General features: G+C 43.5%; 1 protein-coding gene across 21 annotated transcripts in view; it reads left to right on the plus strand.

Annotated features, from left to right (window-relative positions):
* The window catches only part of celf4 (CUGBP, Elav-like family member 4), an 890,875-nt gene that overhangs the window by 566,165 nt on the left and 298,403 nt on the right, over positions 1–26,307 (plus strand). For 3 of the 21 annotated variants that reach the window (XM_067992843.1, XM_067993248.1, XM_067992506.1), the window contains exon 4: positions 16,822–16,841. The exons of the other annotated variants lie outside the window; for them this stretch is intronic. In XM_067992843.1, the coding sequence (XP_067848944.1) occupies positions 16,822–16,841 (20 nt within the window). The remainder of the gene's footprint in view (positions 1–16,821; positions 16,842–26,307) is intronic. 21 annotated transcript variants of the gene reach the window in all.

Raw genomic sequence — 26,307 nt, forward strand, 5'->3', positions numbered from 1 at the left:
ACTGTTCACCCTTTAAAATTATTTGTTGCTCAAGTCACCCTTCACACTGTACAATGGTTAAAGAGTTCACGAGTTCTGGATCTTACAGTATGTGTCACCATCTCCCCTAACAGCATTTACTTGTAAGCGAGTCCTTAAAATCCCTTCCTCCAATTTAACAGGGAGATACCAGTAGATCTATTACATCAGCTGTCTGATGTGATCTGGAGATTTCCTTCACATGCTAGCCTTTTCCTAATTCATTCAATCTTGTTACAGGAGAAACTTGCACACTATGCCCCTGAAAGCTAGGGAACTGGAGGGGGGATTCTGGACACAAGAGCTGCTCCTCTATGAGGAGCAGGTCATGGAGCTGTTGAGGAAGTACTTTGCTCTACCCACGGGAGATGGTGAGATCAGTGGGACAGTGCAGGTAGCAGGTTAATGGTTGCACACCCAGACAGTCACCATCGCATCCCTGTGAGGCAGCACACATGTAGCAGCTTCCATGCCCTTCCCTGTGGCCTTCGACCCAGAATAGTTATGCTGACCCATTCTTAGCTTGTACCCTGCAGATCCATCACTGCAACAGGAACATAGGATGATGAAGAGGAGAAAGTTGATGAGGAGGCAGTGCAGGAGGGCAAAAATTTCTTCCTTATTGACAATCATTATGAAGAGGAGGAGCAGGATGTTGAGAAAAATGCCACACAGGAGTCCCTGGAGTAGGATTCTTCCCCATCTTTCTCTGCCACAACCCTCTTGATGTTATCTCTTGCTTCACTTTTTTTTATCACTCCCATACATCAGCTCAGATACTATCACCCAGGTCATTAGATATAGTTAGCAAGGAAGTGATTCACAGAGCACAAGGGAGCCAGAGCATTGGGGATTAGGTGAGGATGTGCCCAGCAGAGGCAAAGGAGAAGGCTGCCCATGGCTTCAAAGTTCTGAGACCCAGATCCCATGGTACTCATCTGAGAAGAAGGATGTTTGAGGAGCATCGTACCTACGTGCAGGTTCTGAGGTCATTATTCGAGGATATGTGGCAAATGGCAACTGTTCTACAGACTCATTTGTAATAACAGCAGGGAAACTTTCTCTTCATTGTAACTGTCAATAGATTGTGTGGCAATTTCATTGGAATTGGCAACAGCCGTCCCACCTCAGAGGCAACCTGGAACCACTCAGTGATTTCCCCTTCACAGAACCCAGACTGCTTCCCGGGGGAACAAGGTGACAGATTAGACCGCACTCTTTGTGCTGGCTTTCAGACTGGCTAGGATGCAGGCAGTTCAGACACTGGGAGCTAGGATGCAGACAGCTGTCTCCTTGGGCTTTCAGGATCTGATATCTGCCATTACACTAGCCAATCCGCTGATCAGTGGACACACAGATCCAGGGCTCAATGCAACAGCTGGCACATGCCAGGCACCGGGCCTTTCCCCTCAGAGCAACATGCAAGAGGCATATAGGAGATGGCACAAGTCTGCGCAGGCACAAACTCCAGAGATGGTACCAGCAGCGACTCCTTCATGGGACCAAACTGCCATGAAAAGAAGACCGCCTCAGTCCCTGAGCATTTTGTACCACAGGCGCAGCCGAACACCTCACATGATACTGACTCTAGGAGAAGCGGTAGAATAGGAGAAAGAAGGAAGCATTAAAACACTTAGGGGAAACATGGTCTGAGGAAGGAGTACAATAGCTTATGTTCATTATTGAGTAATAAAGGAGAATGTGCACTTATTTCGTGCTCAGCTATTCATGGGAGATTATAGTCATACAGGAAAGGGTGCACTTATGCGGTGCTCAGTTATTCATTTATATCATGTAGACTTGTATGGTCATATAGGGCCAAAGAGATCTGTTGTGATGTGAAAATGTAAGTGAGGACTGGATTGAAGGATTTGTAATTTATTTGAAGGCGGAGGATAAGGAATAATGGCAGTGGTGACAAAGGAAGACTATTAAACAGATGAGAGCACTTTATTGATCAGTTGAGTTTTGATGTCCCTTGCATCTGTCACTGAGGAGTTTTTTCAGTGACAGCCCTCCACTCATTGTTCTTCTGTCTCCAAAGCAGCTAGGGTCTCCCCAGGAAATCTCCATTTCCTTTTGAATGGCAAAATTGTGCAGGCCACAGGAAGCCACAATTATGCAGGATTCACTGGATCAATTTGCAGTACCCCTCCTGATGTATAAAGGCAACAAAAGCACCCCTTTAGGACCCTTTTGATTTTCTCAATGACAAGTTTGGTCAAAGCATGGGCCTCATTGTAACGGACCTCAGCTTCTATTCTTGCAACTCTTAGAGGGGTCATTATCCATGGCAGCAAGATAAGCCTTGTCACCCACAAGCCATTCCTTCACTTGATTGTCTTCCTGAAAGAGCTCAGGGAGTGCAGAATTCCTGAGGATGAATGTTCATGGCGACCCATATTCATATGAAGGCATTTTTGCATCTGGTCACATACAGTCTGGACATTCATTGAGATGTACCATTTTCTGTCAAAAAAGTTGAGGGGGTTAACTGTAGGAACTTGCAATGTTATGTGTGTGCCATCTATTTTATCCTGTACTTTGGGGAACCCGGCTATATGACAAAACTGGATGGCCCTTATTGAGCTGTGGCCTTGTTGTCATGCCAAACTGGATGAATTCCCCATGCTGTTTGAAATGAGCCTGTAGCATAAAAACTAAGTGCGACTGTCAATTTTACAGCCATGGGCAGAATATCTGGGCAGATGTACTTGGCGGCAGGTCTTCATGTAGTAGCCTGTATTGCCTCTTTGGTGAAACACACTTTTCACATGGAGAGCTCCTCTGTGAGATCTTCATAAGATCGGCATGACCTGCAATTCCTTTTTCAGGGTGGGGGTGTAATATTTTGTAGGGCGCATTGTCTTCATATGCTGCCTCACTCTCCTTTCCTTCATCCTGTACTACTCTTCCTCCTCGATTTAAATTGAAAACTTTGAAATTCCCATTGGGAATCCTGTACCTAGTACTCAGAACCTCTTACTGTGGGTGGGAGCAAAAATATTTCAGTAGCCTCACAAGCCCTCAGGCAATAAGTGGCAAGCCCAGCTCTATCCAGTGACAAGACAAAAAAAAACACTTTAAAAGCTCTTCTGTAACTCCAGCAAACACTTCTGGAAGTTGTTTCAGGCTCCAAAGTAAGTCACTTCAACCAGTCACAGCTGATACTGGTACTAGGTGCATCTTTTTTAACTCATCATTAATTACTCTTGGTGCAATGGGAACTCGAAGGCTGTTCCTCCTCGTTTTAATGGATGATCATGAGCTCTCAGCAACATCGATGAACACACACATAGAAGTCCCCAGATTGCAATTGAAACTACAGCACAGCCATTACTGATTGGAAACCTGGTGGAAACGGGTTCTGTCACAGAATCCACCTATAAAAAAGCTGGTATGCTCAATTTAAGGAACAAACTCGTGAAGAATGGCAAGTAAATTCGGGGCCGTTATGTTTGCATTTCACAGAGGTTGCAGTGTAGAACAGGCGATGATTCCTGCACATAAACTGTTCACTTATTAAGAGCAAGTTGTTGTCCACCTATCTGGAGAGAAAGGCTTCGAAGGCATGAAGCTTTGGAGATTGGAGGTGACTGCAGAACCTGTGATAAGTAACATATTATTTAGATATGTTATAATTTGCATATATTATATAATTCATCTACAAGCTTATGAAAATGCATGTAATGACAACGCAATACCCAAATATATAAGTGCGCTTATTTACTCATAGTCTCCCATTTGCTCTCTTCACAAAGCAGGGAGAACCAAGAGGCAGTGCAAATAAACCTGAAGAGCATCACTCATAAGAGTACCCAACTATCATCACATCAACCCTACATGAAGTAGGCACCAGCACAGATTCAGGCACTGTGGGAGAAGTAGCTAGTAAGATTCAGGAAGAGGCGTAGAATGAGTCACTGAGTGTCTGCCGTGAAGGGGTAGCAGTATTAGGTGACTGAGAAGGAGCCAGATGGTACACAGCTTGTTGGGTGTCACTCATGACTTGTATGGAAATACAAACTGAAGAAGTCCTTCTTTACAAAAAAGGCTGGTACAGTGGCAGGACCATACTGGGGAGCCACTTGCCTCCTCGCTCACAAAGCTGGAAGTTTGTCTGGGTAATGTAGGGGAGTTACTATCCCCCACATTAATGATGTCATGAAGCAATAATTGTTTGCACTCAATTTGCCATTGAGCACATAGCAACACCAGATACATCTGCAGTGGAGACTGCAGTAGCTAACTCCAAGATGTCCCTGTGGATATCTGGAAGGGCTCTTCAGCATTAACGTTGAGGTCAGTGATGGTTCTCACTGTTATTAGCATTTCCTTGCAGGTGGCTAACTTATCCTGAGGGGTCTTCATGGACCAGGTGATATATCTCAGTCAGTTATGTGAGCCTAACAAGACTTCTGCTTTGCTCCTCCACCACACCCAGGAAGCACAGCCTGCAGAAGTACCCCTGTGAATCATGCACTTCTTGTGCTATCTGCAATCCTGAGTTTCCCACTCCTCCTCTTTCTGCTCCACTGATTTGATTCCTGCCAATATACCCATGCTCTGTGATGGAAAACATTCTGTCACCGTTAACCAGGAGTAAATATAAAAGTAGTTTCTGAATTTCCACTGCCGGCAGGGAGCCTCACTCACTGGCACTGCAAATGGGCAAATCGCGGGTAAGCTGCGCCCATTTTTTTCCCTCTGTAATTTTAATGATTGGAAAATCAAGGGCCCAGCTGCTGCAAGCAAGGTTGCAACCGGCAGCATGAACACGGAAAATCAGGCTTACTGATTTTTTAATTTGACTGTGCAGCTGTGGAATGCAGCATGGGTTCATCATTAATGACCTTTACAAGGCTGTAACAAATAAAAATTGGCTTTTTTATACCTTTCTGCAAAAGTTCATTGATCCAATTTGTAAGGGTAGGAATTTTCAGACCAGTGCTGAGCGCAGACAAATAATCCATTAGCATTTTCTACCAAAATCCCACCTCTCTTCCCTCATGTCTACTTTTTAGTTAAAATTAGTGAACAGAGGAGAATGCAGCCCCTCGTATCATAGTAGCGACAGCACAGGAAGAGACTATTCGGCCCATTGTGCCTGTGCCGGCTCTTTCAAAGAGCTATCCAATTAGTTCCATTCCCCTGCTCTTTCCCCATAGCCCTGTAAATTTTCTCCCTTCAAGTATTTATCCAATTCCCTTTTGAAAGTGTCTGAGAATAACATCAGTCAGTCATGTTGACATTATTTTAATCTCTTTTTAATGGCCCATTGCATTGAAGTGTCAGCTGTACACTGCTGTAAACTACAGCTTTGACTTCAAATCAATATTCAGCATTTTGGGGAGTTTTTGTCTTATTTAGTATTGACAATGATCGAGGCTGCACTGAGCCTGTGCTGTAAGAAGCAGAGAAGTGATGCTGGAGAGTTAAAGTGAGGTTCTTAGTGGACCCTGGTAAACACCCAACTGGTTTGCTAATGACCTTTGGGGAAGGAAACCTGCCGTCCTTACCCTTTCTGGCCTATATGTGACTCCGGACCCTCACCAAGGAGGTTTACTCTTAACTGCCCTCCGAAGGCTATGGGTCCCGACAACATCCCGGCAGTAGTGCTGAAGTCTTGTGCTCCAGAATTAGCTGCGCCTCTAGCCAAACTGTTCCAGTACAGCTACAACACTGGCATCTACCCGACAATGTGGAAAATTGCCCAGGTATGTCATGTCCACAAAAAGCAGGACAAATCCAATCCGGCCAATTACCGCCCCATCAGTCGACTCTCAATCATCAGCAAAGTGATGGAAGGTGTCGTCGACAGTGCTATCAAGTGGCACTTACTCACCAATAATCTGATCACCGATGCTCAGTTTGGGTTCCGCCAGGACCACACGGCTCCAGACCTCATTACCTTGGTCCAAACATGGACAAAAGAACTGAATTCCAGAGGTGAGGTGAGAGTGACTGCCCTTGACATCAAGGCAGCATTTAACGGAGTGTGGCACCAAGGAGCCCTAGTAAAATTGAAGTCAATGGGAATCAGGGGGAAAACCCTCCAGTGGCTGGAATCATACCTAGCACAAAGGAAGATGGTAGTGGTTGTTGGAGGCCAATCATCTCAGCCCCAGGACATTGCTGCAGGAGTTCCTCAGGGCAGTGTCCTAGGCCCAACCATCTTCAGCAGCTTCATCAATGACCTTCCCTCCATCATAAGGTCAGAAATGGGGATGTTCGCTGATGATTGCACAGTGTTCAGTTCCATTCGCAACCCCTCAGATAATGAAACAGTCCGTGCCCGCATGCAGCAAGACCTGGACAACATCCAGGGCTGATAAGTGGCAAGTAGCATTCGCACCACACAAGTGCCAGGCAATGACCATCTCCAACAAGAGAGAGTCTAACCACCTCCCCTTAACATTCAATGGCATTACCATCGCCGAATCCCCCACCATCAACATCCTGGGGATCACCATTGGCCAGAAACTTAACTGGACCCGCCACTTAAATACTGTGGCTACAAGAGCAGGTCAGAGGCTGGGTATTCTGCGCCGAGTGACTAAACTCCCGACTCCCCAAAGCTTTTCCACCATCTACAAGGCACAAGTCAGGAGTGTGATGGAATACTCTCCACCTGCCTGGATGAGTACAGTTCCAACAGCACTCAAGAAGCTCGACACCATCCAGGACAAAGCAGCCAGCTTGATTGGCATCCCATCCACCACCCTAAACATTCACTCCCTTCACCACTTGCGCACCGTGGCTGCATTGTGTACCATCCACAGGATGCACTGCAGCAACTCGCCAAGGCTTCTTCAACAGCACCTCCCAAACCCACAACCTCTACCACCTAGAAGGACAAGAGCAGCAGGCACATGGGAACAACACCACCTGCACGTTTTCCTCCAAGTCACACACCATCCCGACTTAGAAATATATCGCCGTTCTTTCATCGTCACTGGGTCAAAATCCTGAAACTCCCTTCCTAACAGCACTGTGGGAGAACCTTCACCACACGGACTGCAGCAGTTCAAGAAGGCAGCTCACCACCACCTTCTCAAGGGCAATTAAGGATGGGCAATAAATGCTGGCCTTGCCAGCGATGCCAACATCCAGGAATTAATATATAGACATGGAGCACATGGTTGAAGTGTGAATTTTTGGTTTTAGCTCAGCTGGACCTGACCTGGAATGTCTGAGCTTTAACACAGAAAGTGACCTTCCTGCTGTGAATATATTGGACATATATGATTTGTTCCCAAAATGACTCTATATGATGTTGGCAATTATTTCTTCCTTAAATAATATGGCCTCGAATTTGCTCGGGACTTATGCTGGACTCCTGACCATAACACAAGAATTAGAAGGCATAGGGGAATAACATTGGATAGGGACCGTTTTTGGGCGCAGGTAGCATGATGTGCTATTACCCCGCGCCCAATAACCTCTGCGCAGGCAGGGCGCAAGTTTCGGCCAGCCCGAGGACTTACCTGCAATCATCATTCCATTCCAGGCCTTGTGTATGGAATCAATGCAATTCACACTTTCAACCACCAGGGGGAGTTCAATCTCTTAAAGGGAGGACGTTTCTTCGAAATCTCTTAAAGATATCTGTTATTTGCGTGCTTGCGCATCCAAGACACCATCTTGGATGTCGGAGAGACCATTTAGCGCCGAAACAATGGGCGCTACATGGCCCAATTTAGCGCCCATAGTCTTTACCAAAAACAACCTCTTTATTTGTTCATGATGCTGTGCACTTAGCATTGACTTCGTCCCCCGCTGCCTCCCACTGCCTTTTGGAGGGCCTCTTGCCCCCCCCCCGCCCCCCCCCCCCACTCCCCCGCAGATATAGGATGTCCCTCCTTCTGTCCACCTCTCGCACCCAGGTCTCTAGTGCATCAGCAGAAAACCTTGGTGCATGCACTCTCGCAGGCCTGGTACCAACTCAGATCGGCAGATTGGTGAGGTCTGGCGTGCAGATTGAAGGATGTGGGATTTAGTAGTGCGCAACCTTTATTCAATGTTTCAACATAACTCATCAGTGTGAAAACATAGGGATGGGACCTGCATCTGTGTTTTACATGTGTGATGTCTGATCTCCGTTCAGACTCCGTGCAGACAGTAGACTGTTATTTTCAGAAAACAGCAGTGCAGGAAGAAGTTCAATGCTTTGACATGAGTGGTCAAGGTGGGTGAGGTCAACTGTCAAGTGGTGTCTCCTACCAACTACACCACGCACTACACCCCCATCACCCACATACAAACAAACTCTTTCCATCAGTACTCAACTCTTCCAACCAGATGCTTCCTCCCACCCTTACACATTACCACTGTTTCAAGCCTCCCAGCCACAACTCACAGGCCACACACACTGGCAGCTATTCAACCATGACAGGCACATCACCCAGACTCCCAGTTGAAAGAAAAGAGGGAAAAAGAGCAGGAAAGTCGTAGGTTATGCTATTTGGATGCACCAACTGACCTACTTGAAGATGAAAAGGACGAGGACCTGCTGTTTGATTAATGTTGCTGAATGGCTTTGGTGGCCTGCTACTCATTGAAGTAGCACGCATTGTGAGCTTGACAAATTTTAACACCTGTGATGTATTTGTATATTTGTTATATTAAATGTAAGATATTACACGCTTTCTTGCGGGAGAAGGTGGCACATATCAGGAGGCAGCAAGTGGCAGTGGCATTTAGCCCCTCGAGCCTGTTCCACCATTCAATGAGATCATGGTGGACCTGTGACCTAACTCCATATACCCGCCTTAGCCCCATATCCCTTAATACCCTTGGTTCACTGAAATCTATCAATCTCAGATTTAGAATTCACAATTGAGTTGTTAGCATCAACTACTGTTTGTGGAAGAGTGTTCCAAACGTCTCCCACCCTTTGCGTGTAGAAGCATTTCCTAGCTTCACTCCTGCATGTCCTGGCTCTAAATGTTAGGCTATGTCCCTGAGTCCTAGTATTGAAGTCAAGGAGACCTCCAAAAACAGTTACAAGTATCTCGGCAGCCAGAAGCAATAATCCAGCCACTAACCTGTAAATCCTGCATGGTCCCTTTAGATAGCGCTGGTGGGATGTCCTCCGGCCACTCTAAGACACATTCAGATGGTCGGGGTTAAGAATGTGCATTGAGTTGAGCGTTAAGTCCCAAAATGGTGTCTATCACTTTAAATCAGCGTTGCACACTGATTGAAGCCATTTTCTCCATCCTTTACATGATTCCAGCGTTCATTATCTGCGCCTGCGCTAACTCCCATGCCAAGATGGCGTCCGCGCACATCACGCTGGAAACGTGCGTGCGCATCCAAGACACCGTTTCGGATGCCGGAGAGGCCATGTAGCGCTGAAACAAGGGGCGTTACATGGCCCAATTTAGCGCCCATAGTCTTTACCAAAAAAAACCTCTTTATTTGTTTGCTAGACACATGTAGGTGATACTACAGTTGACATTAAAACAGATTGCTGCATCTCACAATGACATTGTTGACATATGACAGCACTGCACCGAGAATTGTATTCGGTTGTATGGTTCCTCTCCACCCCCGTGCATGAAAGCAGCACCAGCATATTCTGTGCTTTCTTAAAAATATTGGGCCCCAGATAAAATCTAATTTAGCATCACGTATTGAACAGTTAATCATTTTATCCCATTCTTTATACTAATGTTTCACATAAATGTGAAGAGAAAAAAAACTACACAAAGTGGTTAATGTTGTGTTGCCATAATGGATCTAAATGAATTTTTCATTCACGCAAATACACCAAACAGCAATTTTTTCTGGGCTTTGGCTTGCTTGTGAAAAATGATTCAGACAGTTGCTGTGTGTAATATCATGCACAATATATATGTATTTATGCAAATAGTATATCTAATATCTGTAAAAGATGCAATAAGGATGTGATTTGCTTTTATGTCTGCAGCGAAGAGGCGAGAATGGTCTTTTTTTTAATGTGATATGTATCCAGCTTGTGCGAGGAGTCTTAACCCTTTTTACTTGTGAGTTCTGCACAATTTAGTAAATTGGCCATTTGGTAAAGGAAATAGCTACTTTTGCATATTTTGTTCATATCATTTAGAAGCAAGAAACTGTGCCGCCCGATTTGTAAAATGAGCAATTTACAAAACTGTGCACGACATAATATAGCGGCTCAACAAGAAATCATATGTCCCTTCAAGTAAAAGCAGAAATGAAAAATGAGAATGTATTCTTGGAACTCTTACATTTAAAGCTATATGCCATCAACGTCAATGCAGCTTTGTAATTTGACTCCATGGTCCTACCTGAATAGTCTGTATTTAAAATAAATTGTTACAGAGGTGTGTCACCTATGTTGAAGAAAATGGATAGAATGGGTGCTATTTTTATATGTTTCTTGTGCAGATTTAAGCATCCTGTTTAGTCCTCTTTCCAAACTAGCTGTAAGGATTAGACAGATGTACCATTACCACAAGGTCACCTCCCACGCTAATAGATAACAAATACACACCAGGAGGCATAAAAGTAGAAGATGTGAATAATTGAAAAAAGCTCTTGGTGGGAGATGGTGACTAGCAGAGTCCCACAAAGGAATTAATCTGAGTCCCCGGCTGTTCATAACCTATGTAGAGCAGGATAGTTGTGTTTATATTTATGTTTATGTAACCAGGACAAGAAAAAGCTATTGGGTCCATATGTGCTGGTCCCAACCCTTCAGCTGATTTCATCCTTGCGCAGTAACTATCTCTCCCACCCGCACCTCCCCCCCTCTTTCCCGGCCTTCTCCTGAAAGAAGCAAAAGACAGAGACCTGCTTCAAATTCAGCAAACCTCTGGCAAAAATTCTTCTCCTACCCCTCAAAGGCAATCAGACCCCAACCCACTAATTATTATCCAGAAATAGTTCACTCTTATCTTCCATATGCCATGATCATAATGTTTTCCGGGAATACATTTGATGCCTTCCTAAAAGATTATTAGGAACCAGTCTTTGCTATCTCCTCTGGAATTCCTATTTCATATCTCCTCCTGTCTTATCTCTGCTCTCATTCTTGTGCCTTGCTCCTCATTCTTCCCATGTATCAAACAGACAAGGATAAGAATTGCCAAAACAGAAGCTTTTGGTACAGGAGCTTGTTTAGTGGCTTCTCAGACCCATTCTTTATATAGTATGCAAAGTCTGTTGTTCTTTGTTGTACATTTAGCTCTTCAAAAGGAAAAACGCATTAACTGAAGTTTCTATATAAGGATGTTAAATACAGTCAACCCACACTGAATGAACACCTGCATATGACAAATGTTTAGAAGGGCAAGATGGTGATTGTTATTTGTGCTGTTTACTGTATAAAATTTGCTGCTGATTCCAAGATAATTGCCCAGGCAAAAAATATAAGCAAAACTGGTAGTATTTAAAGGAATCTGTTGGATGGTCTAAGGAATGGCAGATAGACTTTAATGTGGATAAACATGAAATTTCATGTGGGATCTGGAAACATGAAACATGGGGTACAATAAAAGGATGTCCATTAGCAAAGAGAAAAGGAAAAGGATTTAGCTGTGATTATTGGCCACATACTGAAAATATCCAGTTTTTGAAGCTGTTATCAACAAGAATAATCAGGATGTGTCTCAAGAGTGTGTGGTTGTATGTTGAAACAAGTTATTTGAACTTTGTGGTGAGGCAACATTTGAGAGGGTGCAGAAAAGATTTACTAGAATGGTTCCAGGGATGAGGGACTTCAGTTACGTGGATAGACTAGAGAAGCTGGGGTTATTCTCCTTAGAGCAGAGAAGGTTAAGAGGAGATTTGATAGACGTGTTCAAAATCATGAAGGGTTTAGATAAGGTAAATAAAGAGAAACTGTTCCCATTGGCGGAAGGGTTGAGAACCAGAGGACACAGATTTAAGATGATTGGCAAAAGACCCAAAGGCGAGATGAGAAAAAAATTATCTGGAATGCATTGCCTGAAAGGATGGTGGAAGCAGATTCAATCGTGGCTTTCAAAAAAGGAATTGGATAAATACTTGAAGGGAAAAAATTTGCAGGGCCATGGGGTAAGAGTGGGGGAATGGGACTAACTGGATTACTCTTACAAAGAGCCTGCATGGGCTCGATGGGCCGAATGGCCTTTTTCTCTGCTGTAATGACTCTAAGAATACTGTTTGCAATGTTGGAGTGAAAGAGAAGTAGCAAGGATGAATCTAGGACTAAGAGTTATGAAGAAATACTCATAACTAAACTTTTTTCATCACAGAGTTGAGGGGAGAGATGATCGTGATCTTTAAAATGGCAGGAGGAATGGATAATATAGATGCAGAAGAGTTATTTAATATGGACTTTGAGCTGAAAAGTTGAGTACCAGGGTAAAGAAAGAACTTGCACGTATATAGGAACATAGAAACAGGATTAAGCCATTCAGCTCTTCGAGCCTGCCTCACCATTCAACTCCATTTACCTGCTTTTGAGCCATATCCCTTAGTACACTTACTTAATAAAAATCTGTCAATCTCAGTCTTGAAAATTTCAATTGACCTTTTGGCGGAGAGAATTCCAGATTTCCACTTTGTGTGAAAAAGTGCTTTCTGATTTCACTCCTGAATGGCCTAGCTCTAATTTTACAATTGTGCCCTCTTATTCTGGATTCCCCCACCAGAGGAAATCGTTTTTCTGTATCTGCCGTATCAAATTCTTTTATCATTTTAAACACCTCAATTTGATCATTCCTTAACCTTCTAAACTCAAGGGAATATAAGTCACATTTATGCAACTGTCATCGTAATTTAACCCTTTATGCCCTGGTGTCATTTTTGGTGAATCTGCCCCCTCCAAGGCCAATATATCCTTCCTGAGGTGTGGTGTCCAAACCTGAACACAGTACTCCAGATGGACCAAGGCTCTGTACAACTGAAGCATAACTTCTTCCTCTTTGTATTCCAGCCCCCTTGAGTTAAAGGCCAACATTCCATTAGCCTTTTTGATAAATATTATAGAATGGAAGCAATTTCTTTTCTCACAGAGCAGTAGAAATGTGAATAGTTAATTAACAAATTTTGAGAACAGCTAGATAAATTGCTGGTTAGGAAGAGAATTGAACATTGTAAGGATGGGTATGGATTCAAATAATCACATAATCTATGAAACATCATGGTTCCTGAGGTACTGGAAATGTCATGTCAAGGATGAATAATATAGGATGTAAAGTCAGATGGATATTCTGGAGATTTACTTGATTTGCCTTTGAGGGTCAGGGAGTGACTTTGCAGAGCCTTTCCTCAGGACATTAATTAGGATGGTAAAATCCCTGATAGAGATGATAGACTGTGTGAGTCTGTGGAAGGAGGAGGCTTGATGAACCAAAAGGTCTATTCTCACAACTTGATTTCTTATATTCTTAAAAATTATTTTCACCAGCCTGGTAATGATTCTACAATAACTGTGTAATAGTAATTCAGCTCCCTCACACACTCAGCCTCAATAACCATTCCAAGCTTATAAACCCAAAGATGTCATCAGCATTTGCTCTGTAAACAAAAATGTATATTTTTAAAATCTCATTGAAATGAGCAGAATAAATTATAAGGACATTAATGCTAACCATAGTACTTTGTAATGATTTGATTTTTAAAAGGGGCCACAATTTTAAGACTTTGGGAATAAATGTATGACGTACTGCTCAGGCGGATTGGCCACCCGCTGTAGAAACCCCCTGATTTTCATTTCCATTGATCAATACTGGCTCTTGACCGGATGGTGCGAGCCTCAATAACTCGGATTAGCCCACCGCTGCTCACTGTCCAGCCTCAAACATGAAGAATGGCCACTTAGATAAGGTCCCAGAGAACTGCAGCCAGAAAGTAGAACTATACCACAATGGGAGCCATTAGCTTTAGGAATCACTGAGCAGCAGGAAACAAACCTGAAGGAAAACTGAGGAAGGAAAAAGAGGGTGTGTTGGATAGCAATTTCTGTGCTTGTTTTATGATTATTTTCATTTTTCACTTTTTTATAACTGCTAGCATTTGAAACATTGTTACAATTGCTTATTCAGGACATTTTTGATCACCTCAATGATTGAATTAACACTTTCAACCACAGTCCTTTTGGCACTTTAGAGGGAGCTCTTAATTTCATCTGTTGCATACTGCACCTGTCCTGGAGGTGCTTGACGCCAATGCTGGGAGTGAAAAATAGGCACAAAACTTTGATTCTCTAGCACTGACATTCTTCATCTTCATTAGCACAAAACCCTCCTTAGCAACACTAATTTATTTTGCAAAGATCAAGCTGCCCTATCAGAAAAGTAAAATGATTTTACTAGCACCCAGAAATTGAGTTTTATTCCTCACAAAAAGGTTCTAACTGAAATAACTGTCATTAATATTGATGAGTGGAACAAGTAATTACAATGAGAAATGATGACAGACTCATAGTGCTGAACTGTAGCTGAGGACAGCTGACAAAACAGGGTACTAGCTCTTTAAAAATTTTATTTAGGCTTTCCTGTCTCCCTCTTTGTAGTTTGTTCTTTAATGACCTTTCCCTGCTGTTCTGTCAAACTACGCTGCATTCATTTTCTATAATTTTGCCTATGCAAATTCTTGAGCTGCTGAGGTGTCTTCCCATCATTCCTGTTGCATTTGGGAAATGACAAGAACATCTGTGTTTCTGGCTGCCTGTTACCCAGAGGGCCGTGCTGCCTCATATTTCCAATGACAGTTTTGCTACTCCCAGGGCTCCCAGGATTAGCAGGGGGCATTATACATCACCATTAAAACGGTGCAGCAGGTGTGCTGTCACACACAGACAAATCTGTCAATCAGGCTTCGCTGAAGAGCCTAGAAAGGAGTGCTTGAGCTTGCATCCTGCTTCCTGCATGCTTAGAGATTTAATTTCCTCCTAGGTCTGAGTCTCCAAAGTGCAAATTATTGCTGTCAGACTTTTTTTTTTAACGTGTGTGTGTCAAGAGTATTTCATTCCTTTTTCCATCCTTGCTATCATCCATTTTAGCTAACAGACAAACACTACAGCCCTATGAAATGGAAAAAGAACTGATTTCTAGAATTCTCACTTGTGATTTAACACATGTAAAATTTGAATTGAATGTTTTTCTTTCTAAAGTTGTGTCTGACTGTACATGACAGTATCTCGTCGTGACTGGTTGTATCTGACTGTATGTGACCATGTCTGTTCACCGTTAATTTTGCTTGGCCGTTATGTCAATGTTTTCCTTCGCTTTCATGCAAATTAAAATAAGTTTCAATGAATTGAAGTGGGTGTTGCTGAGATTTCATGACTTACAGATTCCCTCTTCCAAAGTTAACTCATCTGGTAAATTATACCATTAAATACCACAACTTCAATTATTTTAACCTATTTTTTCCTTTGTTCACTTTCAGTCTGTGTCAAGTGCTGATGAAAATAATGGATATTGAAATGGTTTGATTTTTCACACAGAGAATTCTCACTCGCAGAAAATGTAAAATTATACATAATTCCCCTCTCCCCGTATATAGATTGGTGCAAATATTTCTAAGGGAATCTAGGGAATGCTCCCCTGGAAAATTTTGAATTTTTACATTAAGATGGTGTGTTCTGGTTCATTTTAAGCCCTATTTTGTTTGATAATTGTTAGATTTTTAATTTAAAAATAGGAAACATATAAGTCATATTTGTGTTTATCAATATTCAACAAACCATTACTGCCTCAACAACCAGTCTCTCACCACCCTTCCCTGAGTCATTCCCCCCATCCCCCACTCTTCAAAGAGGCATTGCCCTTTCTCTAAGCATTTACCCCCAATTCACAGAAACACTTCATCCCTTTAACCATCTCTCCACAATTCACAAAGGCACTCTCTCCACCTAAACTCTTCCCCCCCACCCCAGTTCACATTAGCACTCTTCTCAATCGGTTCACAGCTGCACTCCTTTCCCCTTCCTAGTTCATACGAGAACTTTTCCCCCTCTTCCGCTCCCAGTTCCTGCTGACACTGCACATCCCCCTGCATCCCCTTTGGATCCCACTGGAACCTTTCACCTCCCCAGCATCTCCCTTAATTCATGTTGGAACCTTTCACTCCACTTCTCCCTGACCTCACCTCAGTTCCCACTGCCATTTTTTTTTCCTCTTCCACTATCTGTGCCAGGATTTCTGACCTCATAAAACGATTGCAAAAATTCCCACCCACAGCAATGTTGCACCCCCAGGGCAGAAAAAGGTGGGGATGGGGGTGGCACTGAGGGGCAGTGTGGGGTGAATGCTAATTTTTGGTGCCCCAGGAAATTAAAAAGCATGCACAAATGTGTACGGAGTGTGCACCCATCTTCTCAACTAGGATTTTGGGGAAGGGGGCTTGATGTAAAGCCCACCTAGATGAAGGAAAAATCATACAGGCTAGGTTAAACTGGCCAAAATCAGCATTATCAGGGTGGCAATGGCCTTTAAATGGGGTCAGTAGACTTACCGCGCAGGTAGCACCGACATTCCAACGGCCACCATTTTGAAAGAGGCCTTCCCTTGGGCAGCCGGGCCACCTGACTGTTTCAGGCAGTAGGCCTTGATTATGTACATCTAGGTCCTATGATGTAGTTTGGTCCCTGATTGCAATTTTAAGGGATACATGGGCGGAGCGTGTGCCCAACAGGCCCTGCCCATGTATCCTGGCGTTGAGCTCCTCCTAACTCCACAAAAATAATGCCGGCCACTGCCTGCCTAGGCTCACACCCTCTGCTTCGCCTTCCCTTGTCCCAGGACTTACATGCAGTTCGGTTTGGCATAGGAGCGCACCAAAACTCCCCAGGTCCCAAACCAGCGAGCTGCTTCAGGATGCCCGTTTGGCACCTGAAGCTCACTGGTTCCATTTAACAGAAACCTGGGCTTCAAAATGGCTCTGGACTCTTCACCCCCAGAATGCTCCACAATTCAGCCACCCAAAAGTTAAAACCTGAGAGAGTCGGATGATCCAGGGCATTCTCTGTAAAATCTTAGTATATATAAGACTTGAACGCAGCTCTCATAGCTGGAGAGGCTCTTCTAGTACTTTCTGATACTCCCAGAAAGGATGCAAGAAAAATTATGCCATCTGATGCCTTCTTTCACTTCCAGCCTTGAACGTCTCTCTTTCCATCATAACCTTTCTATTTTATCAATACTACAATAGTTATTGCTGCTTATCTTATTCCTCCTAAGCTGATAAATATCCTATCCAACATGTTCTTCCTCCTCCTAGCATTCTCATTGTGTTGAAATGAAGACTGATCACACCAACTCTTCCTCTAACTCATTGGGGGTCATGTTAACTTTTGCCGATAGTGTGGAGCGGGTGATATCAAATTGGCGTCCGTTATACATCTCTCCTGATTTTCCTTTCTATTGAAGTCAATGGAAAAAAAAAATCAGGCAAGATGTATAACAGGCGTCAATCCGATATCGCCCACTTTACACTATCACCAAAAGTTAAAACTACCCCCATTCTTTTTCAGGATATCATAAATATGGACCTCATTTGAATATTTCCTTTGTTCGCTATTTGTAGTGAAATCATAAACGTATGTATAAAGAATGCAATTATGATTTCATTACAGATATCAAATAGAGAAAATCTTCCCCATCAGCCTTTCTTTCCTCCTATAATCTACAGGCTTTTAAAACCCAAGTTTGGCATCACCTAATCACTACTTCTTGATTTAATTTACTCTTTTCAAGCTTGGCGCCCTGCACGATAGGTTTTTCAATTTTAAAAAAAAACAATTCTTGTAGACCTCCTGGTGGCTGATTAAAGAGGCCTGGAAGTAGTCAGGTACCGATGGGAAAAGATGCATGTTAAGGATGGAGAACAGAAAGGAGCAAAGATAGGACACTCAGCAAATTTTCACTGCTGGCAGTGCATAGAGATTAAACCCTTTTTACTCTTTTCAGAATGTAATGTTATTTGTTGTAGATACTTATAGCAAAAACCATTATGACTGAAATTTCTGTGAAGATAATTTGCAAGGCTCGGAGATGCAGCACAGTCAGTGTGAATTTGGATTTTGGGGTGTCAATCAAGCTGTCCTGTGTGGCACCTTTGGTTTAAGTCCTAACTGTTCCTGAAGATGCAGTTACTTTTTGTTTGGCAGTTTTCCAGATCCATCAAAATAACACATTTACACAAGTCCTTCAACCTACATTCTCCTGACAAAATTTATTCCTATGCATCATCAACGGATTTTAAATCAGACAATAATGATTATGAAAAGATTCTTCTTTGACCCCCCCCCCCCCCCTCAGATGTGGAATGCAGCTGCTCTTCTCATTCTTCCTGCTTCTGTGAACAACTTTGGGCATTGAATGTGCTGATGGAGAGTGTCGGGCCAGGAGTTACACCTCTAAGCAATGTTTCTGCTGGATGGAGCTGGTATGAAGTAGCTGTAAAGGTGCTGAGATAAAGAAAAAAAGTGAACACTAGACACTGAAAGACAAATAGGAAGATGCTGGCAATGCACGACAGATCAATCGGAATCTGAAGAGAAACATCAGAACTGTTACGCGTTGCTGTTTGTGAAGGGGAGACGAGGTTTAGGACTGATCTCACAGCAAGAGCAGATCTGTTACAGGGAGCAGGAAACAGCTGCTCTCTGAGTAACAGCATGTTTACTATAATTAACAATTTATTGGAATTGTTCAGCAATTACAGTCAAGCAAAAAAAAAAATCAGCAAAGCAAATCAGGGCAATCCAGTCAGTGGTAGAAACATATCATGATGACAACAAAGAATATATGTTTGCTAATACAAAAATAAAGATAGAAATTCTGGAAATAAACAGCAAGTTTGTTAGCATCTGATAGAGGAAGACAGGTTTCCTGGACTGGTTTCGATCGGCTGAAGGGGTCGGAGAGGAATTTTCCAGAGTATTTTTTTTCCCTTATTGGCCCTGGGTTTTTCTCTTTTTTTGCCTTTCCCAGAGATTACGTGGTTGTGGGAAGTGGGTGGGGGGGGTGGGTGTGGAGGGGAGGGGAGTGTCTAGTCATGATGCTGCAGCCATCATGTGTGTAGGACAGGCTTGACGGACCAATTGTTCTTTTCCTGCTCGCTATTTTCATATGTTCATAGGTTTACGTTTCAGGTTGCATCCTTTTGCCAGAATAGTTCTGGTGAAGAATTCCACTCAAAACAGTGCCCTGTTTTTCTCTTATCAGATGCTGACTAACCCACTGTGCATTTCCAGCTTTTGTGTTTTTTCTTTCTAAGCTCTGGAATTCCCTCCCTGAACCTCTCCGTCTCTTTACCTCTCTCTCCTTCTTTAAGATGCTCCATAAAACCTACCTCATTGACCAAACTTTTGATCACCTGTCCTAATACCTCTTTATGTGGCTCAGTGTCAAAATTTGTTCGATAATCACTCCTGTGAAGCAACTTGGGACGTTTTACTACATTAAAGGCGCTGTATAAATGGAAGTTGTTGATGTTATGTTTGCAATTCTTTGGGCTTTTCTCCAAAGAAATGAGGACACATTAGATCCTCTGAAACAGCATTAAAATCCTGTGTGATTTGCAATTATAATAGGATCCGACAGAATTGGTTCCAAAATAAAACCATGTTGGATTTTAGAAAGGGATTTTCTGTGGGATTATTTTGGAAATCCCTATTCATATTACATACTTGTTTCCTTTCTCCCTCTTTAACATTTCTGGAAAATGGAGGTCGGTAAAATGTTAAGGCGTTTGCTTTAATCAAGAAAATTCCAATGTGAGGTTTTAATTGACAGCCTTGTTCTCTATATTACTGAAGTTAAAGTTATATAATACAAAAGTATTAGAATCCATAAAATCACAGTCTCTTCTCTCTGCTTGTCATAAAGATCTCGAGTGAAGTAAGTCTGAAGCAATCTCAAAACAGTTCCTGGAGGGTGCAGCCGTTATTAGCTAATTTTTGGTGAATCTTATGCTCATCGGATATTAGTTCTGGAAATATTAATATTTTTTTTTCATTTTTATCATCCTTTGCCAGTATTAAATACTCCCTGGTCAGGTATAACTCACCCAGGATACAAAGTAAAGCTTTCTCTATTGCACCTAATCCCAATATTGGAAAGGCATCACTACTCTATCAATGGTTACCATGGTAACCAATAATATGCCCAGCCTCAATTTGGTGTTAAATTTGTAGGATTGTAGATAATTTTGTCCTTTGGACTTGTGCCTTCCAGAAACTGTTTTGAGACTGCCTCAGTTCATTTTACTTAGGATCTTTACAACTGTCTTTCGCCCGTCAACCTGATCTTGATTTGAACCCTGCCGTAAGAAGCTTCCAAGGCCCCAACTGAGTTATTTTTCAGTAAAAAGCTCTCTTTTTGACACATCTGGTAAACTCCATGATCTGGTACCAAATCATAAGTTGAGCCACAGTGTTTGGCAAAGGCAGAAAAAAGGTTTGCCCAAAAACTTCTTTGTAAACAGGCCAATCTTAACTGACTAAAATCGCCATTAATGGGGTAGTAACGGACCGACAATGGGGTCAGTAGATTTACCGCTCTGTTACCACCGACACTCCGGCCGCCATCTGTTTCTGCCAAGGGCCTCCTGATTATGGGGTATTATGACGTTGCCCGGATATCGATTCCTACTTTAAAGGACAAGCTCCATAAAAGGCCCACAGAAGTTTTTCTACATTGTATTTTTGTGGAGCCAGAAAAAGCAGTACTCCACAAAAGTACTGTGGGCTGTTGCCAGCCTGGGCTCATCCCCCTCCACTTTGCCTCGCCCCCTGGCCGCCCCACCTCCACTGCAGGACTTACCTGCGGCTGTGCATAGAAGCCAGACAAAATTCCTCAGGCCCCAAACCAGCAAATTGCATTGGAGTGCTTATACATCATAGAATAGCTACAGCACAGAAGGAGGCCATTCAGCCCATCGAGCCCATGCCAGCCTCTTTGCAAGAACAATCCAGTTAGTCCCATTCCCCCGCTCCTTCCCTGTAGCCCTGCAAATTTTTTCCCTTCAAGTATTTATCCAATTCCTTTTTGAAAGCCACGATTGAATCTGCTTCCACCACCCTTTCAGGCAGCGCATTCCAGATCATAACTACTCGCTGCGTGAAAAAGTTTTCCCTCATGTCACCTTTGGTTCTTTTGCCAATCATTTTAAATCTGTGTTCTCTGGTTCTCAACCCTTCTGCCAATGGGAACAGTTTCTGTTGATTTACTTTATCTAAACCCTTCGTGATTTTGAACATTTCTATCAAATATCCTCTTAACCTTCTCTGCTCTAGGGAGAACAACCCCAGCTTCTCCAGTCTATCCACGTAACTGAAGTCACTCATCCCTGGAACCATTCTAGTAAATCTTTTCTGCACCCTCTCTAAGGCCTTCACATCCTTCCTAAAGTGCGGTGCCCAGAATTGGACACAATACCTCAGTTGTGGCCAAACCAATGTTTTATAAAGGTTCAACATAACTTCCTTGTTTTTGTATTCTATGCCTCTATTTATAAAGCCCAGGATCCCGTATGCTTTTTTAACCGCTTTCTCAACCTGCCCTGCCTTCTTCAAAGATTTGTGTACATATACCCCCAGGTCTCTCTGTTCCTGCACCCCCTTTAAAATTGTACCATTTATTTTATATTGCCTCTCCTCATTCTGCCAAAATTTATCACTTCACACTTCTCTGTGTTAAATTTCATCTGCCATGTGTCCGCCCATTACACCAGCCTGTCCATGTCCTCTTGAAGTCTATTACTATCCTCCTCACTGTTTACTACACATCCAAGATTTAGCATCCACAGCTCGCCGGACCCATTTAAATGAGGCCCAGACCTCAAAATGGCTTTGGCCTCTTCGTCCTCGGAATAAGCAGTTGGCCAGCACTCTCACCAGTTGGCTGTCCAGAGGTTATAATCAATCCGAGTGCCTTCTTGCCTCTAATAGTTTCACATTCTGACTGCATTTTATTATTATTGTGGTAACAGTTAACTAAGGTTTCTTTGGATCTCTGTAAGTCCCCATACACACTTCCCGCTCCTCTGACACTGAATTGCTGCTTATTCTTCACTCCATCCCTTCTGCCAAACACAAGCATTCTTTCAGCCAGTTTGCCTTGCCCTCTGGATTTCTCTCCCAATAGCTCTCCGCCTTATCACACCTGTTGTTGCCTTTGAAAGCCTGCTTACATACCTTCTCTTCAACGGTACCTTTGGTCTTTGCACACCTCCTACCATAATTCTGTTATCTGTCAATTAGAAAAATGAATGATGAATGGGATTACATAAAGTTCCAATGATACATTGCAAGAAAGTTATTAGTTGGTTTTGGGGTCAGTTCTGAGCTCTCCAAAAAAAAGAGACAAGTAACTTATACATTCTGTAGTTCATTCTCAGCAGTAAATAACTTCTGGGAACCAGGTGAAATTTGCTGATGCTTTTGTTAGCAGCAGTCAGTCATCCAGTTATCAGTCTGTGCTAAGTTGTATCTGAAGCCAATGTGCCGGAAGTCAAACGCATACATATTTATAGGCATATAAAATGCAGTTTAGAAAGTACACGTACTATATAAATAATACAAAATAACATGTTATTAAAGCTACAGATGTGAGACATTTAGATCTTGCTTCTTCAGTCAGCTCCCTGTTGTACTAGCTTCAAAACAAAATTCTCTTTATCTTCTTTAAAGACTGCAAGCGAGAAAAAATTTCATGACGGATCCTAATAGTACACTAGAAACTGAACTCTTTATGTGGATTATTGAGTGTAAAAGAGTACACTGTGTGGAGACATCAATTGCGTTAAACTATGAGTGGATCCATTCAGCATGAGATGGAATGAGCAGCCACAACTGCAGCAGTGAAATGATTAGTCTGGGTGTACACGCAAGGCATCGCCCCTCGTCAGTGAAAACAATAGGGGAGATTTGCTTGGGTGCGGTGAATATCAGGAAATCGGACAGGTCAAGGTGCATAACTGTAAAGGAACCCGTCAGATTTTCCTTCCATTTAAATTGATGAAAAGAAAATCATGTGGGTTCTTTAACATATTTGGACTCCGACCCCTTTGGATTTTCAATATTCACTGCACCCAGGCAACTCTGTGCACCTATAAGAGGCAGACAGAGGTTGTACCCCACACAAGGCCCCGTAGGTACGAACAGTGCTGGCCGAAGTTCGACGTATCTCATTCCTGGTCTGATTTCTGGCTGGAGCTGGATGAGCCGTGGAATTTCAGACCCTCAGTTTTCTGTATTTCTTTATGGAAATTCATAGCTTAGCATTGGGTGAATGTTGTTAAAGAGGGTTGTCTGACCCTGTTGACAAACATTTCTAAATGGATTAACAAACATATAAAAAGTGTAATAAAGAGGAAAAAAATGACGTCTACAAATCTTACAGGGAGACAGTGGAAAGTTTTTTCTGAGACGAATATAAGAAAATGTAGAAACACATTAAAAGATTGATCAGAAAGGCAATGGAAAGTAAATGGAAAGTAAATCGGGCAGGGAGTAAAACGGGCAGTCGGTCTGATCCCATTAGTTTCCCGTCGGGCAGTTTAGGTTAAAATTTACCTCCCGGGACTGATATCAGGGAGTTTTTTTTCACACGAAGAGTGATCAACATGTGGAATAGACTTCCAGAAAGAGTAGCGGAGGCTAAAACCCTGGGTTCATTTCAGAAGCAGTTGGATATTGAAATGGAGACTTTAGGATCTTTCTAGATGGGCTGAATGGACTTCCTCATCTTGATCTTGTAATCACAGATGATCGCCATTATCATTATCAGAATTGGCCAGCTCACCGATAATGACTCTATAACGAAGTGCCTCATTACACAGCTGCAAACATAATGGGGTAAAAATTTGTCGAGACTCGTTTTCGGGCTCAGCACATTAGCATGTGCCTGACGCCTGCCCCACTCATTGTTGACTAATTTCAACAAGGGGTCCTTCAACAGGTGTGAGGTCCCTATTATTCAAGGGGCCTAACGGCTGTTTTAGACGTCTGCCCGGTAGAAATTTAGCAGTGGGACCAATGCCTGCGCCGATTGGGTGCAGGCCGTCCTATTGTTAAATTAGTATGATTTGCACCTATTTTACACCCAAAAAAACAGGCGCAACACACACCAATTTCTACCCCAATATCAGCAAAACTTGTCGGCCAGTTTTTCTGCCTTTGTACAGTAATTTGTTTGGCATTCTTTTTTAATTGAGAAGGATACCTGTTTTTACCTTTCTTTGTGTAGTTCAGACTTTATGGCAAAGAAGGGATATAGCTGGGGCCCTGTATCAAGGGGCCAAAAATTTGTGAGTCCAATGCCCCAAAGTAAACGCCAGGATGCGCCCGGTGGGAACCCCCGCCTCCAACCCCTCTGGATTTTCTGTGGTAAGGAGAAGGAAGGTTCCACATTTGAATTCAGCAATGGATTCTTGGGGGTAATTTTAACCTAACCCACCTGGCGGGAAAATAACTGGATCAGATTGGCCACCCGTTTTACAACCCTGCCCGATTTTATTTTTCAGTGACTCTGTGCAGACTTAGAACTCCGTACAGAGAATTAATACACAAGATAAGGGCTCATGGAGTTGGGGGTAATACATTAGCATGGATAGAGTATTGGTTAACGGACAGAAAACAGAGAGTAGGAATAAACAGGTCATTTTCAGGTTGGCAGACTGTGACTAGTGGGGTACCGCAGGGATTAGTGCTTGGGCCTCAGCTATTTACAATCTATATCAATGAATTAGATGAAGGGACCGAGTGTAATGTATCCAAGTTTGCTGATGATACAAAGCTCGGTGGGAAAGTAAGCAGTGAGGAGGAGACAAAGGGCTCAATTTTGAAATGGTGGCGGGTTGATGGGGGGGGTGGTGGGGAAGGTACGCGGGGCAAACCCAAATAAGAAAAACTTATCTTCCCCGATGCGATTGCGATGTAATTGATGGTGGTTAGTTCTTTCTGGGTTTCGCGTCCGGCAGCCAGCCTGATTGACCAGGCTGGCTGCTGACAGGAGCTGCAACGCCAAGGGTGGGGGGAGAGAAAGAGAGAGAGCGAGACGTCATCCAGCGCTGGAACTGAAGATTGGATGGTGGGGGTGGGGAGAGTGGCAGATCGGGGGGGGAGAGTGGCAGATCGGGGGGGGAGAGTGGCAGATCGGGGGGGGAGAGCGGAACATCGGGGAGGGAGAGGGGAACATCGGGGAGGGAGAGGGGAACATCGGGGGGGGAGAGGGGAAGATCAGGGGGGGAGAGTGGCACATTGGGGGGGGAGAGGGGAAGATCGGTGGGGGAGAGGGGAAGATCGGGGGGAGGAGAGTGGCACATCGGGGGGGAGAGGGAAAGATCGGGGGGGGAGAGGGGAAGATCGGGGGGGGGGAGAGTGGCACATCGGGGGGGAGAGGGGAAGATCAGAGGGGGAGAGGGGAAGATCGGGGGGGGAGAGGGGAAGATCGGGGTGACATGGGGGGGGGAAGAGGAGGAGATCGGAGAGGGACGTCGGGGGCTGAGAGGGACATCAGGGGAAGAGGGGGAGATCGGAGAGGGAGAAATCGGAGCAGGGTGGAAAGGTGGGTTGATTTTTTGTTTTAACTTTGTGCAGTGGTTTTTTATTTAATTTATTTAGTTTCTTTTTTCCCTATCCGGCCCGTCATGCCTAGTTTCACCAGGCGTGAAACGGAAGCCGTGGGAAAGCCACCCAGGTAAGTTAAAAAATCTTTCTAACTACCTAATATGTCACAAGTAAATGCCTTAAGGAGCTCAATGAGGAACATTTGGTTCTTTAACTATGCCGGCGGGACTTCCAGATTCGTGAAGTGCGCACACACAGGCACGTCAGTGGGGAACCCAAAAGTCGGTGGGTTGGAGCCGGCTTCCGAACCCACTCTGCATTTTTGCAATTTTCGCAGCCCCCCCTCCCCCAACGCAATTTAAGTTTAAAATTGAGCCCAAAGAGTCTGCAAAGGGATATAGACAGGTTAAGTGAGTGGGCAAGAAGATGGCAGATGGAGTATAACGTGAGGAAATACGAGGTTATTCACTTTGGTAGGAAAAATAGAAAAACAGAATATTTTTAAAATGGTGATCAGAGGGATTTGAGTGTCCTTGTACACGAAACACAGAAAGCTAACATGCAGATACAGCAAGCAATAGGAAGGCAAGTTGAATGTTGGCCTTTATTGCAAGGGGGTTGGAGTACAAGAGTAAGGAAATCTTGCTGCAATTGTACAGGGCTTTGGTGACACCTCACTTGGAGCATTTTGTACAGTTTTGGTCTCCTTACCTAAGGAAGGATATACTTGCCTTAAAGGCGGTGTGACGAAGGTTCACTAAATTGATTCCTGG

This window comes from Heptranchias perlo, chromosome 1 (assembly GCF_035084215.1).
Source record: "Heptranchias perlo isolate sHepPer1 chromosome 1, sHepPer1.hap1, whole genome shotgun sequence".
NCBI lineage: Eukaryota > Metazoa > Chordata > Chondrichthyes > Hexanchiformes > Hexanchidae > Heptranchias > Heptranchias perlo.